The sequence below is a fragment of the Gilbertella persicaria genome (assembly GCF_025201335.1).
Source record: "Gilbertella persicaria strain CBS 190.32 chromosome Unknown B0P05scaffold_15, whole genome shotgun sequence".
NCBI classification, from domain to species: Eukaryota; Fungi; Mucoromycota; class Mucoromycetes; order Mucorales; family Choanephoraceae; genus Gilbertella; species Gilbertella persicaria.
In genome coordinates this window covers 113,584-131,044 of record NW_026251976.1, presented here as the reverse complement: position 1 = coordinate 131,044, position 17,461 = coordinate 113,584, and the positions used below count along the sequence as shown (strand labels likewise).

At 37.2% G+C, this 17,461-nt stretch overlaps 8 protein-coding genes across 8 annotated transcripts; 2 read left to right on the top strand and 6 right to left on the bottom strand.

Moving 5' to 3' along the window:
- Window positions 1–1,823: 1,823 nt before the first annotated feature.
- B0P05DRAFT_468241 (CRAL-TRIO domain-containing protein) lies at window positions 1,824–2,958 on the top strand (the record flags this gene model as incomplete). Its single annotated transcript, XM_051574420.1, has 5 exons — window positions 1,824–2,123; window positions 2,180–2,266; window positions 2,339–2,633; window positions 2,684–2,760; window positions 2,794–2,958. The coding sequence occupies 5 exons, from the start codon at window positions 1,824–1,826 to the stop codon at window positions 2,956–2,958; spliced, it is 924 nt and encodes a 307-aa protein (XP_051435833.1).
- A 399-nt stretch (window positions 2,959–3,357) lies between these two features.
- Window positions 3,358–4,511, bottom strand: B0P05DRAFT_636568 (uncharacterized protein). The gene is made up of 3 exons (XM_051583624.1): window positions 3,963–4,511; window positions 3,857–3,915; window positions 3,358–3,798 (listed from the first exon to the last, which is right to left on the bottom strand). Exons 1-3 carry the CDS (start codon window positions 4,068–4,070, stop codon window positions 3,375–3,377), a joined length of 591 nt encoding a protein of 196 aa, XP_051435832.1. The 5' UTR covers window positions 4,071–4,511; the 3' UTR covers window positions 3,358–3,374.
- Window positions 4,512–4,576: 65 nt separating this feature from the next.
- On the bottom strand, window positions 4,577–6,557 carry B0P05DRAFT_595989 (DHHC palmitoyltransferase-domain-containing protein). The gene is made up of 6 exons (XM_051583115.1): window positions 6,216–6,557; window positions 5,952–6,136; window positions 5,806–5,907; window positions 5,645–5,757; window positions 5,436–5,591; window positions 4,577–5,383 (listed from the first exon to the last, which is right to left on the bottom strand). Exons 1-6 carry the CDS (start codon window positions 6,510–6,512, stop codon window positions 4,791–4,793), a joined length of 1,446 nt encoding a protein of 481 aa, XP_051435831.1. The 5' UTR covers window positions 6,513–6,557; the 3' UTR covers window positions 4,577–4,790.
- Window positions 6,558–8,654: 2,097 nt separating this feature from the next.
- B0P05DRAFT_468284 (OPT oligopeptide transporter protein-domain-containing protein) lies at window positions 8,655–10,777 on the top strand (the record flags this gene model as incomplete). Its single annotated transcript, XM_051574422.1, has 2 exons — window positions 8,655–8,817; window positions 8,871–10,777. The coding sequence occupies 2 exons, from the start codon at window positions 8,655–8,657 to the stop codon at window positions 10,775–10,777; spliced, it is 2,070 nt and encodes a 689-aa protein (XP_051435830.1).
- Window positions 10,778–11,370: 593 nt separating this feature from the next.
- B0P05DRAFT_578728 (ribose-phosphate pyrophosphokinase 3) lies at window positions 11,371–12,426 on the bottom strand (the record flags this gene model as incomplete). The annotated part of the gene is made up of 3 exons (XM_051581878.1): window positions 11,371–11,484; window positions 11,533–11,845; window positions 11,891–12,426. The coding sequence occupies 3 exons, from the start codon at window positions 12,424–12,426 to the stop codon at window positions 11,371–11,373; spliced, it is 963 nt and encodes a 320-aa protein (XP_051435829.1).
- A 1,439-nt stretch (window positions 12,427–13,865) lies between these two features.
- Window positions 13,866–14,201, bottom strand: B0P05DRAFT_468312 (uncharacterized protein; the record flags this gene model as incomplete). Its single annotated transcript, XM_051574425.1, has 1 exon — window positions 13,866–14,201. The coding sequence occupies one exon, from the start codon at window positions 14,199–14,201 to the stop codon at window positions 13,866–13,868; it is 336 nt and encodes a 111-aa protein (XP_051435828.1).
- A 144-nt stretch (window positions 14,202–14,345) lies between these two features.
- On the bottom strand, window positions 14,346–14,606 carry B0P05DRAFT_445074 (uncharacterized protein; the record flags this gene model as incomplete). The annotated part of the gene is made up of 1 exon (XM_051573795.1): window positions 14,346–14,606. A coding segment is annotated over one exon (261 nt), but the record flags the coding sequence as incomplete, so codon positions are not given.
- A 105-nt stretch (window positions 14,607–14,711) lies between these two features.
- On the bottom strand, window positions 14,712–15,569 carry B0P05DRAFT_468306 (uncharacterized protein; the record flags this gene model as incomplete). Its single annotated transcript, XM_051574424.1, has 1 exon — window positions 14,712–15,569. A coding segment is annotated over one exon (858 nt), but the record flags the coding sequence as incomplete, so codon positions are not given.
- Window positions 15,570–17,461: the final 1,892 nt, after the last annotated feature.

Genomic DNA, 17,461 nt, shown 5'->3' with positions numbered 1-17,461 from the left:
AAATTCCTGTTCTCGTCTGTTTTGTTGTTAGCGCAAAACCAGAATTCAAATCGAATTTTCTGACTTCGTTAAACAAGTGATCCTGTTTAACCAAACAGGTTTATGCACTCAGGTGAAATTTGATGCTCTTTTTGTGCTTCATTGCTTTCCAAAGGGATACTATCCTCCTTCATTCCAAGTTCATAAATAAACTATAGCAATGCAAAATGGTTAGTAATGAATGTATTGATAATCTCTTACATTTTTACCTTTCCAGCTGTTACTTTGCATTACATCTGATCATCTCTTGTTTTTTCTGCTTCTTTCTTCTCTTCCAGAGACTGGGACAAAGCTCTTTTGCAGGATGTCCAATTTTGCTGATAAGCCTGCTTTCAGGCATTCTAATAAGTTCATCAGCTACTTCAACTGCATGATATTTTTGACTACTGTATTTCTTGAAATCTTAAATAGCATTTTTTACAAGATCTTGAGGATGATTGATCTTTTAGAGATAATTTCCACTATTACAAAATTGTATTTCGAGCTTGGTTATCTATCTTGTTGTGCGAGTTACTTCGTTAGATGTAGCTCTATCATTCACCAACTGTGGAGTAAGGCGAAAATATTTTGCTTTAGAGATATCAGCCTCTTCCAAGTACCAGCGCTTGTTAATGCTATTAAGTTTAAGAGGCTCACCTCATATTAAAAACATAGTGAGTACACAAGGCAGAAGAAAGTTTGTCTTAACATAACAGTAACAGTTAAATTCTGTTAGTCCTAATACCTCTTCTAACAAGTCTCCAAAATCAGCCTTCTAACAGCCAAAATGAAAAGCAACAGGTGCAGCCCTTGAGACATTATTTTTTTATGATCTAGTCACTTGTTGCCTTTCATCAAGACGTCTTGTTTTTATTGCTCTTTTCGTTTCAGAACGTCAAGATTTTTTTTTTTTTTTTTTTTTTTTTTTTTTTTGCAACGATATGCAATAGTTGTCAATATGATCAAACGCATTTTGCTGCTCATTCCGTTCTTCAATGCTAGATGACCGTTCTCAGCCCTTTATATACTGAGACAATTGACGGTCAATTGAAAGTAACGGCTACTTTTTTTGGCCTTACGACTGGTGAAAACTTTTGCTAATGAGATGGCGTCGTTTAATGACTCTCATTGAGCTGTACCTGTATTACTATCAATGAAAGACATGAACTTGCTTCTTCAAAAGATTATTTCTATACTTTCTTGTCAAACTTCTTTTATGCGGCGGCTAAACGCAATGGGATACCTCCATACCCTTTTTGATTGAATATGACGATAGGTAAAAAAGAGACAGTTTTGGCCCTGTCAAAACAGATATGGCTAAACGTGCCATTTTGTTACTATTGTTATCAATAAAAACCATATTTAATGAACACGAGTAACGTTTATATTGAAGTTCAGTTGTGTAGCCTCACGGGCCGTCTTTTTTTAAAAAAAAAGAGAGAAAAGAGTTCTCATTGTGAGGTAAATCATACTTTGCTCATGTTTGTTGCACGACAATACAACATAATGACTGTAGAAAGGGGTTTTTAGAGCTATCTTATTTGTTGACATATGCAGAAAAATGAGAAAAAAAAAAGCGGGTAATTTAGTAGTTCCGGCGCTTTCCAATTTGTTATTAAGCGCAACTCAGCCAATCCAACACCGACGCACTGTCTCGATTTTGTCATTGTCTGACAAATATGGTTCTAGTGGTAGAATATCTTCTTCGGAACGATCGTCACAGGTGCCGAGCTTTTTTCTTATTAGTTTACGTCCGTTTCTTTTTCCCTATTTCTTTCCCTTTCTTTTTAGCACTTTAGATTAAAATGAACGTATTCAATAGACTTAAATCCAATTCAAATGCTAGTGAGAAACCATCTGTCGTCAATACAAACCTTGCAGAAGGACCTGTCTCACATGAACCTAAATTAACACCAACCAACAAGTTTACACCTGTGGTACATCCTCCCTTGACGAACGAGCAAAAAGAAAAGGCTGCCAAATTGAAGGCCTACATTGAGTCCATTATGCTTCCTGAAACCGATAAGTATTATCCCAGTGAAAGAGGCTTCGTTACCGATAGCACTGTTAAAAGATACATGCGTGCAAGAAAATGGGATTACGAGGTAAGACAGATAAAGAAATTGATGTACCCAAGCATTGGCTTATCGATACATGATAGCAAGCAAAGACAATGTTGGAAAACACTGTGCGTTGGAGACGTGATTATCGTCCTGATGAACTTGATCCTGAATACATCAAGCCAGAGGTAAGGGTTTCACATTTAAATTTCATGGGCACTTTTTTTTCGGGTAATCTAATCTTCGGGCGGACGAAATAGGCTGAAACAGGCAAAATGTACTATAACGGTTTTGATAAGTGTGGTCGTCCTGTTTGGATTATGAGACCTAGACTCCAAAACTCCAAGGACGGTGAACGTCAAATCAAGCACATTGTATATAGTTTAGAACGCGGTATTCGTTTGATGCCTGAACAAGTCGAAAATCTAGCTATCATTGTTGACTTTAAAGACGCTTCTTCTTCCCATAACCCCAGTATAGCTACTTGTAAGAAATTTTTGGAAATATTAGGTAATCATTACCCTGAACGATTGGGTATTGCTTTTGTTGTCAAATGTAAGTGCACCATAACAGGAAGATGTGAATTGACTTTTTTTATATGATAGCACCTTGGTTCTTTGTTGCCACATTCAAAATCATCTCTCCATTTATGGACCCTGTCACTAAAAACAAGATCAAGTTTGTTTACGAAGGAAAGGACGAGAAAGACAAAAAGAATGACATTAGCAACGAATGGGTACACTTGACGGACTATATTGAGCCTGACCAATTAGAAACTGACTACGGAGGAGACTTTAACTACGCATATCAATTAGAGCCTTATTGGAGCTTGCTTCTTGAAAAGACAGGCAATCCATACAAAGTCATTGACTACAATTAAACAACAATAAAAAAAGTGGTGCTTTAGTCCACTTTGAAATTTGGCATACATTTTATTTTATACTGACCTGTCATACAGCAACCTTTCTTATTTGATAATGCATCAAAACCAGAAAAAAGAAAGTTCACGACAGGCCATGGCTCTGCAAAAACATGTGTATATAGAAATCAAAAAAAAAGTTCATGTTCTAGCCTTTTGTATGACTCAATAACATTATACAGCACATGGCTATCTAAACTATGTTGAATGCTATGATATACCGAGGGATTGTTTTGTTCAAGAAAAAAGAACCCCTTTTTCAAAGGTTTTTTGACAATATCAAAGACTTGCTTAAAGACTTTAGCGCAGTGCTACATTGACCCTATAAGAAGAAGTACAGCCATATATAAACAAACAATGGTGATAATCAAATGCGTTTATTTGTACAAAGTTATTAGCTGAGGATAACAATCTGGTTTACTACATGGAGATATTAATGTATCAATAGCACTATCCTGGCTAGCAACTTCTTCTGAATTCAGCGACGACAAAGATAATGATGATGCTATTGAGTTGGATCTCTGTTGTACTTGGATCATACTAGAATCGCCCACTAGTTCCGTGTAACCAATAAAGTTCATAGGAAACTCAAGACTTAAGTTTAAGTCTGATTCGCCTGCTGCATTGCAGAATGCAAACGTGAATTTAATATAATGCTCTACGCTAAGCCTCAAGCTGTCAACTGTAGGTAAAATAGGCTGATTCAGGTCAAATTCCAATTGACTTGGTTGAATCCACGTTTTACTCGGTGATCGTAATAATGTCGTTACAGTTGTAAGCACTTGACTTGCACTCTCATAACTAAATCGTGTTTGTTTGTTAGGTAACCACATGAATATAAAAGAGTTTCATCCTTTACCCTTGCATGTGAACCAGCTGTACAATTTGGCATCCTATTAAGCAGCAATCATTGGAATGCTGGCGAAACATGGATCTCAATCGAACGTAGACAGTTCCAGTCTTACAACTGACGAGATCAAATGTGTTTGGAAACTCCAGCTCGTATTGCCATTTATGATGATGGTTGGCCATTTTCGCAATCCCCCAAAAGACTCGTTTAGGTAACAAAGCATTAGTGGACTGATGAAAATGTACAGGTTGAGCCAAAATTTGTTCACACAAGGACGTTTTGACCTGAATTGTATAGTAGATGCCTCTACTCATATCAGAGTTTTCATCATGAAACGAACTAGGTATAGTACTCGGAACCGAAAGACTAAAGTCAAGTTGACAGAAAGCGTCTTCTTTATACTGCCAATCATTTGGGCGACTTGAGAGTTGATAGGTATCATCCACAATTACTTTTACATTATCACCTATCTTTTCTTTACCTACAAGTCGTATTTGAGTCCATGTTGGAGGTTTGAAACACACAGTTCCGGAATGAATTTGTATGATGCCAAACAAATCGGAATTGGGATTATGTCTATGCAATGCAAAAGAGTCTTGACCCATTTTAACAGATAGTTTGTACATATTTACGCCCTTTTTTCTTGTGGAAAGATAAAAAAAGTAAAAAGAAAGAAGAAAAAAAAAAGAAGAAGAAAAAAAAACAAAAAACAATAATGATAATACATTTATAGTAAACAAAGTTTTCCATAAAAGCTCGAAACAGTTGATTTGAATATTATTATTTTGATAGAAATTTATGAGCTATTTAAGTTGTCATTTAGACCAATTCTTTAAGCTTGTAAACTTTTAATATGATTCAACACACGTGAGATGATTACGGGTATAAAAATTCTTTGATTTAGGTAGTACAATGTGTCTTCTTCATAAAGCCTTCTTGCTTGCTATGCATGATTTTCCCCTTTTGGTTGTTGCTCAGACATATGTAATCTTACATCTTCCTCTGAAATGTCAAGTAATTTGGCTGCTTTGCTGCTCATCTTTTTCGGTTTTTGGTCTTGCAAGATTGTCAAATCCAAATCCATGTCATCATCATAATCAGGTTCTTGGTTATCCTGAGGTCGAATTGTCCTTGTGGCAAAAAACTCTTCCATGTTCACATTGTCACGGCTGCCATCACGATTGCGTTGTTTTTGATATGACGAAGGTAGTACTTGAGGTCTTTTTCTTTTACTGCTCGGACAACAGTAACCTGTAACGCGTCCCTGATTCAAGCGGCGGTATTTGTAATTAGGTATAATCATTCGCATGATTTGGACCCACATACGCCTTATTTTGTGTACAGATGTGCGATAGAAGCGATAAACAGCCCAACTCTTATGTGCTCTAAACCGTCTTTTCGCATTCTGACTTGAATACGAGTCATCAGTTTGATAATAATAGTCACTGTCATCCTCATAGTCGTCATCAGAATCTATCATTTGTTTGTATGTTGCAGGCAATGTTAAATACTCAATTGTGGTCAAGTTTAGTGTAGCTATAATGAGGGATATAAGTGAGGCCATTTTTTTTTCAGTCTTACTAATTACCTAGCTTGATATGAAATATCAAAAGTCGTGTGATAGACACAAATGAGATGAACGCTATTAATGTAATAAATAAAGCTATGGCCGCACAGATGTGATATTCTAGATCCAAATTATCTGACTGTGGATGCATTGAGCCAAAACTTAATAGAGCAATTGCTTAAAAATGGAGTGTTGGTTAAGGTGTCTATAATAATGAGAAAGTTCCTTACCATTCAGCTTAAATACACTTGGGTCATAAAAGATGGACCAGCAAACATAAAATGCAACATACAAGTACCATCCCAATGCTATGAATGCAGTTCCAACAAGTACCAAAAATAGTCTTTGCGTTTTACTGTCAATACGTCTATCAAAATAAGAATTTCCTTACCTGTAATTACTCTTTCCAATACAACAGTTCAACCATTTGCAATGATGATCCATAACATCAACACATTTGTTGCATAATTTACAATGGCGCGTACTTTTTGGCCTGTTTGAAAAGTCAGTAATACTGATTTAATATGTCAGCTTTACACTTTGATTCGACACATATTACAGACTCCAGTAAAACTATCTATGACAGGAATCCCGTATCTTCGGACATAGGTTCGACTTCGAGTCACCTGATCTTTTTGGATTTTTACTGTTGGATCCTCTGTATCTATCATTGAAGTTGTAATGCTAAGCATCTTGACAAGTACAGTAAGCAATGTCATGATGTACTATTTGAGTTAAGGCAAATACGTCACTGTTATTTTTTTCTATATAACAACTATATACATTTTTAAAAAAGGATATTTTACACTCCCAGGAACTAAGAGGATCTCTGTGTTGTCTGTTAAACTGCGTCCAGATGTCATCGAGATTGTCAGGCGTAATCTCAGTTGGCTTTTCAAAAGACACATCTTGTGGTAAAAAGTAGATCAGGAACAGGAAAAACCCAACGTCCAGTCCTATCAAGCTCAACCATTGCGTAATCAAGTAGGCATCGATAGGAAATTGGTATCCATGTCTACGTGACCACTCATTTTGTTCCCAGAAATAAACAGTGCCTGGTGCTCTTTGAAAGAATGGAATCCTAAAGGACAATGGCATGTCTTTTTCAAACAATAATAATAATGAAAAAAACAAAGAGAATTTTTTCTATTACGATTTGAATTCAAAACTCCTTTAATTAAGCTTTTTAGTAGCTTTGATAACGATTTTACGCACTTTTGAGCTGATATTTTCGCTTTCTTTTTTTTTAACAATGGGTCATTTGGTTTGCATGGTTAAACTTTATTACTAAACAGCATCATTTTGTATTATTAAACAGAAACCATTTTCTTTTTTTTTTTTTTTCTTTTTATATGTTTTCAAGGTTACGCACTGTTGTGACACCTTGTTCACTTATCTCACGCCAATCATAAATATCTCGGATTCAAGAACAAAAGATCCATTTTAGGGAACTAATACTAAGAAAAGGACTACAAGAGCATGAGGACAAAAAACTATAAAATATATACAAATTCAAAACTCAACATATTTCTCGGTTTATGGTTTTTTTTTGTATTGTCCTATTAACCAATCGTTGTCTTATCACTCTACTTTTCCGAATTCATGATATGAAAAAAAAGTGGTGTTTATTTAGGAAGCTCCAACTCAAAACGCGTGACACACTGTAATACATGAATCACAAGGGAAATTCTTGAAATTGTACTTTTTTGAATGTACACTATCCTTTTATGAATATGCAAAAGATAACTATTATCGATGCCATTTATACTCTGTTTAGAATGTCTCCATTGTCTTTTGCTAAGAAAACTTCGTATTTCAAAGCGCAATTGTGACATAAAGAATGCAGCACTCATTTTATCTTCATTACAGAGAGAAAGCTATCTAAAATTCTTTTGCGTGGCTATTGATTTCTATAGATGTCACAATGAATGGAATGCATTTTTTGTTGCTATTCTAAAGGAACACCTGAAATATATAGTCGTTAATGCTTTTTTGAGATTCTGAAGATTGGTAAAATAAACCTTAACTTTCTTTCTTATTGAGAGGTAGCTACAACAATAGACCGAGTTGCTACCTCATTGATTGAAACACAATGTTTTTGTTTAGTCAGAATCATGTCAAAGATAGTCTAAATCTTCCTAATTCTCGATTTGAATGTTATCAAAAAAAAATTAAGCCTTGTTATAGCTAACGGTGCTATATATATATATATATATATGTATATTTCTTTCAATTAGAAAATAAAAGTGTGCAGTGCCTGCGATAGGTCTTTTCTCGCATTACTCGGTAAAAATGAATGATCACAAACGTAGGACAAGAACCAAGTGCTATCTCATCATGGACTTGGGCAGTGACAATTTTAGTCTTCTGACAAAAGTAAACAACTGAAACGAAAACGATTGGACCGAGTCTATTAATGTCTCGTAGTAATATCGATATTCAATGTATGAACTTTCAAAAAGTATTTGTAAGAAATATGTGCTAATTATGATCTTATATCTCAAAATCTGGAGTAGGACAAGAAGAAAAGCATATGGTTGTGGCAAACATTTTTCTCTAGAATGTATTGGTACAATCTCAAGATTGGACACAAACGACATTATGCTGCGGCGAAAATAGAGAGCATATGCGATGATAATTTCCTTTTTCTTTAAATAACTAACCTTTATTAATTATATGCCATTTGATGAAAAAGTACAAAGCCATCTCCGCCATCAAATCAGGATACTCGGACTTCTAACAAAGAACAAGTTTTAGTCAATCATTCGAAATGAGTCATGTGTTATTCGTTTGCACTTGAAAACCCTTTTTATAAAACAGTCAGGTATATTAAAAGCCGCAAAAAGCCTTTGATGCATTGACATATTTAAATTAGATATATTTTCCCTTTTCTATGTTTCAGAAAATGAATAATTTTGTCTAATCAGGACAATTACACACAACGATATCAAAAAAGATTACATTATACAACATAAAGTTTACTGATCCAAAGTAGTATATTTACTAAAAATGGATTGAATTTCCTTAAAAAGTAGTTGAGAGGGGATATCGTGCGAAATAAAGTCAAGACTGTGCGAAAGTGTTTTCAATCATACGATTGGCTCTTTTTGTCATCTATCTGTTATCATTGGTACGTGTAATTTGTAATTATTCTGCTCCCGCCCATCAAAATTTTGAGTATAAAAAGAAAGCACAAAAAAGCAAAAGAGTTTTGATTTCCAGAATTATATTTATCTTATCATGGCGGACACAAAATCCCCTCCATCATATAAAGACGAGAAAATCGAATATGATTTACAATCTGAAGAACAGGTTGTTGTAGATAACATCAGTGCATATCCTGAAGAGACTCAATTCACCTGGCGTGCAACTATTGTCGGCTCTCTTTTGGGTTGTTTAGTTGGTAATGTCAAGACATAACAAATTAATCAGTTTAAGCTAACATCTTATTTATAGCTGCATCAAACACTTACTTGGGTCTTAAGATTGGTTGGACATTTGGTGCATCACTTTTTGGTGCCATCTTTTCATTTGCCTTAATTAAGCCTTTGTCTAAAATCATTCCACCCAAGTGGGGTGGTGGCTACTTTGGCCCTAAAGAAAACTGTACTGCTCAATCTGCAGCTACCACTGCTGGTGGTCTTTCTGCTGGTTTCGTCTCAGGTATTCCTGCTATGTATAAACTCGGCCTTATGACAACACCTAGAGAAGATGCTGCTGCTCTTGTTTTATTCACTATTTCTTGTGCCTTTTATGGTCTTTTCTTCGCTGTCCCCCTTCGCCAACACTTTGTCGTCAAGCAGGACTTGACTTTCCCTACTCCCCGTGCTGCTGCCACAACCATCATCTCTCTCCATAATACCATTGACGGTGAAAAAGAAGCCATGAAGAAAGCTATGTGGATGGGTATCTGGTTCGCCATTTCTTTCTTCTGGAACTTGATTGCTTACTGGGTCTCTTTCTTTGACACTATCCATATTCTCTGGTGGATCGGTCACAGTGCCAACTACATTCCTCTCATGAGTGCTGATGAAACCTGGGGCTGGAACTTCCGTTGGGATTTCCCCTTCTTCGGTGCTGGTTTGATGACTCCCGGTTCTACTGTCAACACTTTCTTTATTTCTTCTGTCATTGTCTACGGTATCATTGGTCCTTGTTTGGTCCAAAACGGTTACTTTGTCCAAGCAATGGGTATCACTACTAAAGGTCCTACTACTCAATCTTTCTTCTTATGGCCTGGTATTGCTCTCATGGTCTTGACTACTTTTGCCGAACTCTTTGTCCACTACGATACTCTTTGGCGTGGTGTAAAGGGTGGTGTTGTCAGTATCTATGATGGCTGCAAATCTGGTTACTACCTCTTCCGCTCCCGTGTTTTGAAGAAGGACTTGTCTGAAGCTCAACTCAAGCACATGAACAGTGAATTGCCCCAAGATGAAATCTTCAAGGAAAGCGAATTGGTCCCTACCTGGTGGTGGGTTTCTGGTACTCTCATCTCTATCATCTTCACTTGTGCCATCATGGGTGAATACTTTGGTATGCCTGTCTACCAATCTATCGTTGCTGTCATTCTTGGTTTTATCTTTTCTTTCGTTGGTGTTCAAGCTGCTGGTGAAACTGATATCAATCCCACTGGTTCCATTGGTAAAATGTCCCAACTTGTCTTTGCCGGCATGCCTCATGATACCATCAACCAACTCCGTAAGAACAACTTAATGGCTGGTAACATCTCCGCTTCTGCTGCTGCTCAATCTGTCGACATGGTTGGTGATTTGAAGACCGGGCAATTGGTTGGCGCTTCTCCTCGATCTCAATTCTGGGCTCAATTCGTCGCCTCTTTTTTTGCTATCGGTATCTCTGTTGGTCTCTTCATTCTTTTCGCTGAGGCTTATCCTTGTGTCATCAGTGCTGAAGATACTAAATGTGAATTTGGTTTAGTTGCCGTCAGAGCTTGGTACAACGTTACCTTATTGTTGACAGGTGGTGGTGAACCTCTTACTCGCGAAGGTATCATTGTTACTGCTGTCTGTGCTGCCGTTGGTGCTGTTGGTCCTTTTGTTCGTGAATTCTTGATTCCTAAAAAATACCACTGTTACTTCCCCTCCATTTCTGCTATCGGTATTGCCATGATTAACACTAGCCCTGAAGTACCTTTGTCCATGTTCATTGGTTGGGCTGGTAGTAAGATCTGGAAGCGTGTCAACCCTACTGCTTTTGATAATTACATGTACAGTACTGCTGGTGGTATGATTGCTGGTCAGGGTATCTCCGCTATTCTTCAAGCCGTCTTCAAGTTGAAGAATGTTGAACCCTATACTTTCTATGCTTCCTGCATTGAAGGTCTCCAAGCCAACTGTCCTTAAGTTCCCAACATATCAAGCATTCATATATATATATATATTTTCTATCATGTCATTGATGATCACCCTTCCATTAATATTTGTATTCTACCTATAATCATTTTTCTTTTTTTTTCTTTTACTCTTAATCATATTAATAAACACTTTCTATCTTTTGATCGCTCAAGAAAAAAAAATAAGGGAAAACTTCAGGGTCTTCTAAATACATTTGAATATTCTGTGAATGACTGATAAATGTTGTGTCACTTTGTAAAACAACAGTAGTATCATATGAAGTGTAACCTACTGACTTTAAAATCTGTTTCGGTGTAATTTAACTATTCCATTCAGCAATTAACGAGAAAGCCGAGTATGTATATGTGTATATTTTTATGATAATAAATGTCAAAACACCATTTTCTATTATATATGTATGTATAAAATGTGCGTGTGTGTTTATGCGTATGAGGAAAGAAAAAAAATACAAGGAATTGGTCCATTTTTTTTGTTGTTGTTTACTTTAAATGAATGCTGAGAAAAGAAAATAATAATAATAAAATAACAATGTATAAATGTGTGTGTGTAATATATGTATATATAGGGAAAAACCAATATACTTATTCAGGAGCATGAGAGAAAAGGTAAGAAACTGATTCACCATTATGGGTTCTACGAATGGCTTCAGCAAGTGTAGGTGAGATATCAATAATGTCAAGCTTAGGACAAATAGCCTATATATGGATCATTAATACAATTCAACTATTTAGATGAGTACTTACCATCTTGTCTTGATGAGGAATTGTGTTGGTAACAACAAGTTTTTCAATAACTGATTCATTGATCACTTTGATAGCTTTTCCAGAAAGAATACCATGAGCAACAATAGCATATACCTTAACAGCACCATTCTCAACCAAAGTCTTTGCAGCCAAACCAAGTGTACCACAAGTATCAGCCATATCATCAACCAAGATGGCAATCTTTCCAGTCACATCGCCAACCAAGACCATGCGAGAAACTTCATTAGCTCTTTTACGTTCTTTGTGAATCAAAGCAAAATCAAGTTCAAGACGATCAGCGATGGAAGTAGCACTAGCCAAAATAAGTATACACAACATACCACTCTCTTCAACTTACCGCTTAGCACCACCAGCATCAGGAGACACAATGATGGCATTTGTCCAGTCAGGGATCTTTGTGCGAATGTATTTAATCATAGAGGGTTCACAGTACAAATTGTCAACGGGAATGTTAAAGAATCCTTGAATTTGAGAAGCGTGAAGATCCATCGTAATGACATGGTTAGCGCCAGCAACAGTCAACATATTAGCAGTCAATTTGGCAGTGATGGGAGCACGACTCTTGTCCTTCTTGTCTTGACGAGCATAAGGGAAACAAGGGATAACGGCAGTGATTCTACGGGCAGAAGCAGTCTTACAGGCGTTGATTAAGATCAAGAGTTCCATTAAATTATCATTGATTTCACCACAACCAGATTGAATAATAAACACGTCTTCGTCACGAACAGACTCACCAACAGTGACAGAGGTCTCTTGGTTGGAATATTTCATTACAACAGCCTTGGCCAAATCAATACCAATACGGCTAGCAACAAGCTTGGCAAGTTCAGGGTGAGAGTTGCCGGTAAAAATCTTAATAGCGTTATCAGACATTGCTTTGTATTCTTTGTTATTTGGGTATGTTGTTAAAAAAAGAGTTATTGAGTGTTGCTTTGTGTAGTTTTAAGTGAATTAAAGAAGTATAGATTATATACCTCTTTGTGCAAGAAAGGGCTTTTTTTTTCTGAATAGAAGAAGAAGAAGAAGAAGAAGAAGAAAAAAAAGATGCAAAAAAATCTTTCAGCAAGTCCCAAATTTAAACCCAGTGGTGACTTGAAAATCAGTTTCGTTTCAATGAAACTGCTTGCAGGAATCTAATTATGCCATATCTATTTTATTTTCTCCGAGATGTTAATTCAACAAAGTAGTGTTAGCCTATATATGAATATTGCCTTTTCTTTTTTTAAAAAAGCAAGCAGAAAATTTATAGATAAATGTTTCTTAAAAGTAAAGAAAAAAAAGTGTGACTCATAGAGATGTACCTTTTTTTTTTTTTTTTTTTTTTTTTTACTGCCGTGGTTAAATATAGACTCTATATTCTATACAGACCTGTTATCAAATTGATATAGACAATTTATCTGCAATGTACTTTGTTATAATGATTGCATGACACAAGAGCATTTTTTTTTGACTATTAGAAACCCTTGATTAAGTAATCGGGGCCTTGAGCTAGAAGAAAAAGTGTGTGTGCTTGTAAGATCAGATATAATTGGTTGGGTTGCCCATGGGGAAATCAACCCAAAATGACTACTCAACTCAATTCGTTTGCTGCATAGGAGACTATGAACTCTTTTTCATGCTTTATGATAGCTATACTCCTTTTTTTAATATGAAAGTAAAATGAAAATGTGCATAAAAGCACCAAGAACGGATGAACAACACACCATAGGCGCTAGTTAAAAACTCCCAATATGCAGGTTGAGGTTGTTTTTTTTCTTTTACTGAAGCCTGCAAGTGGTAGTTTGGAAAATGTTTGTCAGAAAATATCAATGTTTTTGTTGCTCCGACATGACTGCTTAAATCCTAATTTTTTAACAAAGTTTCTGTGTTCGGCTTTAATTAGTACTTCAAGAACTAACTGAAAAGCTTTCTAGATGAGCCAAGTAAAAGCATGCTTACAGTTGTGCCCAGCGCCGATATGGTCTACCATACTACGACTGACAACCGCAGCAGGTTGGAGTGGGAAGCGGAATCGCAGCCTTCGTTATCTAACATGCTAGATTAACGCGCTAGCTTTTCTGCGTAACTTTGACTAGTTTCTTGTAGATATTGTTGACTAATAATTCAGAGATCTAGAATAAGCAATAGCCTAATAGCATTATTTGCAACAAAATAATTATAAAGAGCATTGACCATGAAGCAAGCTTCTTTGCTCATCCTTTTTTTTTTAAAAATAAATAAAGACATAGTTGTTCTGTATTGATAAGAGATAAAATCTATGTAAGGAGATACTGCGAACTAACAGAAATATATGATTAAGCTATAGTATGCTGCTAAATGTTGTCTTTTCTTTCTCTTTTCATCAAAGGATGATGGTCTGCAATTTCCTTCAAATATTTGTTGTAGTATGTTCCATTTGACAGTAGCTTCCAGCCGAACTCATCAAAGTCGCCATCATTTTCTACTCCTTCATACTTTTTTCCTCGATCAGCTTCATAAACTTCTTTCAACTTGTTTAAGATTGATGGTGGAGGACCACCGAAAACAAAAGACGGAACACCGGAAGGAGTCTTACCAGGAGGGGAATAGTATGTAGAGCGAATCCAGTTGATACATTCTGAGGTTTTTTTAGGGACTTGTTTGATACCAAGGGTCTCTACAGTACTCATACGTCTGTTGTTGATGTTACTTTTAATTTCTAGACCCAAAGATTCTATGCTTGATTTAACAGAGAGCAAGTATCCGAGAGGCAGAGTTAAATCACTGAAATCGTCAGGCTTACTTGGGAGAACAAAGTTTGCTTGCGAGCTTGCCACATATAGCCCGTTACATGCAAGATCCAGAGTAGACACGATGCAAGTATTACAAGTGATTTGGAAGAGGTATGCCCGACGGGATTTTAAATCAATATCAGACAATACGCTTACCAGATTATCAACGATATCCTTGCCTTCTCTTGTAAGTTTTCCTTCATCTGATATTGTCTTGTTCTTATTGTCATCCTTAGCAATTTTAGCAGCAGCAAGATCAACTTCATTACCGTTGACGTCCACAAGAAAAAGTATAAATACCTCGACATTTTATAGCAATTGAAAGATAACATTTTCTGGGAGAAATAAAAACCTATACAAGTTCTAACGAACTTTCTCTGTGTTCTTGCCTTTTCTCTTATTGAATATCTATTCTCTCTTCATCTCACAACAGGACTGATACTTTTTCAAGGTCTTTGTGCGCCACTTATTAGTCTCGTATTGAAATGATTTAGTGTATATCTTGACTTCGGTCTTCAGTATATCCCAAATAACTTGAGCAGAGTGAGGACAATTCTCATCAAGGAAATTTTGAGAAGTGAGACGGGATTCAATGTATTTGGTCAGGCCGTCTCTAAAAGAAGGAATCCTAGCGAGGGAAGGATCAGCCTTCCACAAGCCGGGTCCAGCGGTTTCAAGAGGGGGGCGTAGTGTAATAGACAGTAAATCATGATCAGTCCAGGTGGATGAGATGAAATGTTGCGAATGAGAGGTTACAAGGAGACGGTGTTGAGAGGAGCAAAGGATAAAGTCAATTCTAGTGCGATTGTTAGAATGTGCAGTGAAAGTTGGTCTAGGGTCGTCTCCAAAACAATCGCTGTAGTAGAGGTCGAGAAGTTCAAGCCAAGTGTCCGTGATAGTCGAACGTTGGAAGGGATTAAAATTGAAATCGCCCAGGATCAAAGTCGGTATATTGCTGGATTGGAGGTGGGACATAAGGTCGAGGTTATTGGCTAGTTGCTGGTAAAACGCTTTGCGCGGTGTAGAATACGCAGGTGCATAAATATTCAATAGTTGTAAAAGAGGAGTAGAGGGACTGATCGAAGAATGGACTGTAGCACAGAGGAAGCGTCCTTCTTCATGAATAAAAGTAGAGTGAGCGACTATTTGAAAGTGAGGTTTGAGAGACACTATCCCACAGTGGGGTGTCCATAAAGTAGAACTTGAGTTGAAAAGGAGGTTAAGTTCTGCCTGAACAGTGGCATCAATAGCATGAGTTTCTTGTAAGCATAGTATATCAATTTCTAAGGAGCGTAAATAACGAATAAAGGAGCGAGCAGAAGATGGATTTCCTGCTTTGCGTAAACCACGACAATTTAATGTCGCGATATTCAGTGTTGTTGATCATAGTAAATTTTATAAGCGATTAGAGACAGGGTTCTGGTCTTCACCAGAGGCACCTGAATCTAGCTCCTTGGCGTGTCTTGAGTGCGACACTTTGAGTTTCTTGCTCAAGCCAACTTTTTGTCCTTCCAAGGTGTGAGCAACTTCCCCCATCGTCATGACTGGTAGGTCGGCTGTAGTGCTTTCTTTCATCTCAATTTCCATGTTTCGGATGGTCTAGCTATCCTCCTCCTCCATTTGCATTTCGGAATCTCTGATAATTTTCTCCTCCATGGCGATCAGTGCCTTTTCTTTCTCGTCAGCCAACCGATGCTCTTCTTCCTCCCTAGCCAGCTGCTTTTGAAGCAATTTGGCTGTTTTCTCAGTGGCTTTATTAGCGGCCTCCTTTTCCAATTGAGCTTTTGTAACTGCAACGCGCTTATTAGCGGGAAGATTATTACCATGACCACGACGGGGACAATCCTTGCTGATGTGTCCCAATTCATTGCAGTTGTAGCATTGTTTAGATTTATGTACTTCAGGGCAGTCTGCTCGACAGTGATCTTCCTTCTGGCAGTAGCGACAGTAAGGTGGCATTTCATCCCAGGCGAGGCGGAGCATGCGCTTGCCGTCGTTGAACCAATCAATTTCTCGTCGTAAGGTTTCTGGCATAGTTGGATGAGGTCGATTCAGGTCTAAAATAACATATCCTTGCTCAAAGAATGACTTGCCGTCCAATTGTAAACCTGCATCCAAAACAGTTCCAAAATGATTAAATCGCTGAAACATCAAGTCTCTCAACTTTAAAGGGTTGATGAAAGGCAAGCGTTCGACCTTCACGCGGGCTACTTTTGCGTTAGAAGGGAGACTGGGGTAACCTTTGATCACAATGCCGCCGTCCATTGTCATTGTCATTCCCAATAAGTTGTTGATACTCAGCAGCCTCCTTATCCCAAAAGGTTTCGATGAAACGACGTTGAAGATAGCGGCGTTCAACTAACAAGGTTCCAAAGTAGGGAAAGTATGTGTCTGTGTTAAAAGAGCCAAAGAATTGTTTCAAGCCGTTGAGGTCTTTGATATTGGTTATATCAATAATCGTACTATTGTCTTCAAGCCCTTGAATAAAGGGACGGATGCTGGTGTGCAAAAGATCGTCGATCTGATGAGCATACTTGGAGGCAGTAGATGACGAGTCGCTCAAGTCCTTAGATGGTTGCATCTTGGTTGCCGGTTGGTAAGATAGCGTTTGTCGTTGCGCAATTTGAGCCCAAGATAGGGCTTGGTCGCGTCGATAACCATGTTTGGCAGATGTCGAGTTTTGGTTCTGATTTTTATGTGAAAGAGCCATGACCTATACAGGGTCAAGACGCGTGGCGCTTAAAAATCTCTATTTAAAACTCCAGGAATATAATATATGTTGTCTCGCCTTTTTTGTTTGTTTTTCTCAGACATAAACAAAATACTAAAGCATATTTTGTTGCTTTATATACTGCTTTTATTTTGTATATGCATTGAGAACCAAAGAGAAAAGCAGCCCGCATCTGGTTTTTTTTAGGGGAAGGTTTCTTTCTACACGTTACATTTTATTTTCTTGTACTACTTTTCTTTCTCCTTCCTCTCCATCTTTTTTTTTTTCTTTTCTTTCTTTTTCTTCACTAATAAACATGTCATTTTTTCAACCCAAACCTGAAATACAGCTCTCAACTGAGCAAGCATCAACCAGTAGTAGTCGCCCTTTAGTAACAAAGCGATCTTCTTCTAGATGGTCTATTCCTTGTTGTAGTCCTATTTCCTTT

Excerpts from the sequence above, each read along its gene's own strand:
- B0P05DRAFT_636568 (XM_051583624.1), bottom strand. The coding sequence starts at position 4,070 with ATGCTTTGTTACCTAAACGAGTCTTTTGGGGGATTGCGAAAATGGCCA. Across the intron at positions 3,916-3,962 it reads CACATTTGATCTCGTCAGTT|CATTCCAATGATTGCTGCTT; the intron begins GTAAGACTGGAA and ends ATGTTTCGCCAG. Across the intron at positions 3,799-3,856 it reads CAGCTGGTTCACATGCAAGG|TTATGAGAGTGCAAGTCAAG; the intron begins GTAAAGGATGAA and ends AACACGATTTAG.
- B0P05DRAFT_595989 (XM_051583115.1), bottom strand. The coding sequence starts at position 6,512 with ATGCCATTGTCCTTTAGGATTCCATTCTTTCAAAGAGCACCAGGCACT. Across the intron at positions 6,137-6,215 it reads TTAGTTCCTGGGAGTGTAAA|ATCATGACATTGCTTACTGT; the intron begins ATATCCTTTTTT and ends CTCAAATAGTAC. Across the intron at positions 5,384-5,435 it reads GATATTTCATATCAAGCTAG|CTACACTAAACTTGACCACA; the intron begins GTAATTAGTAAG and ends CCCTCATTATAG.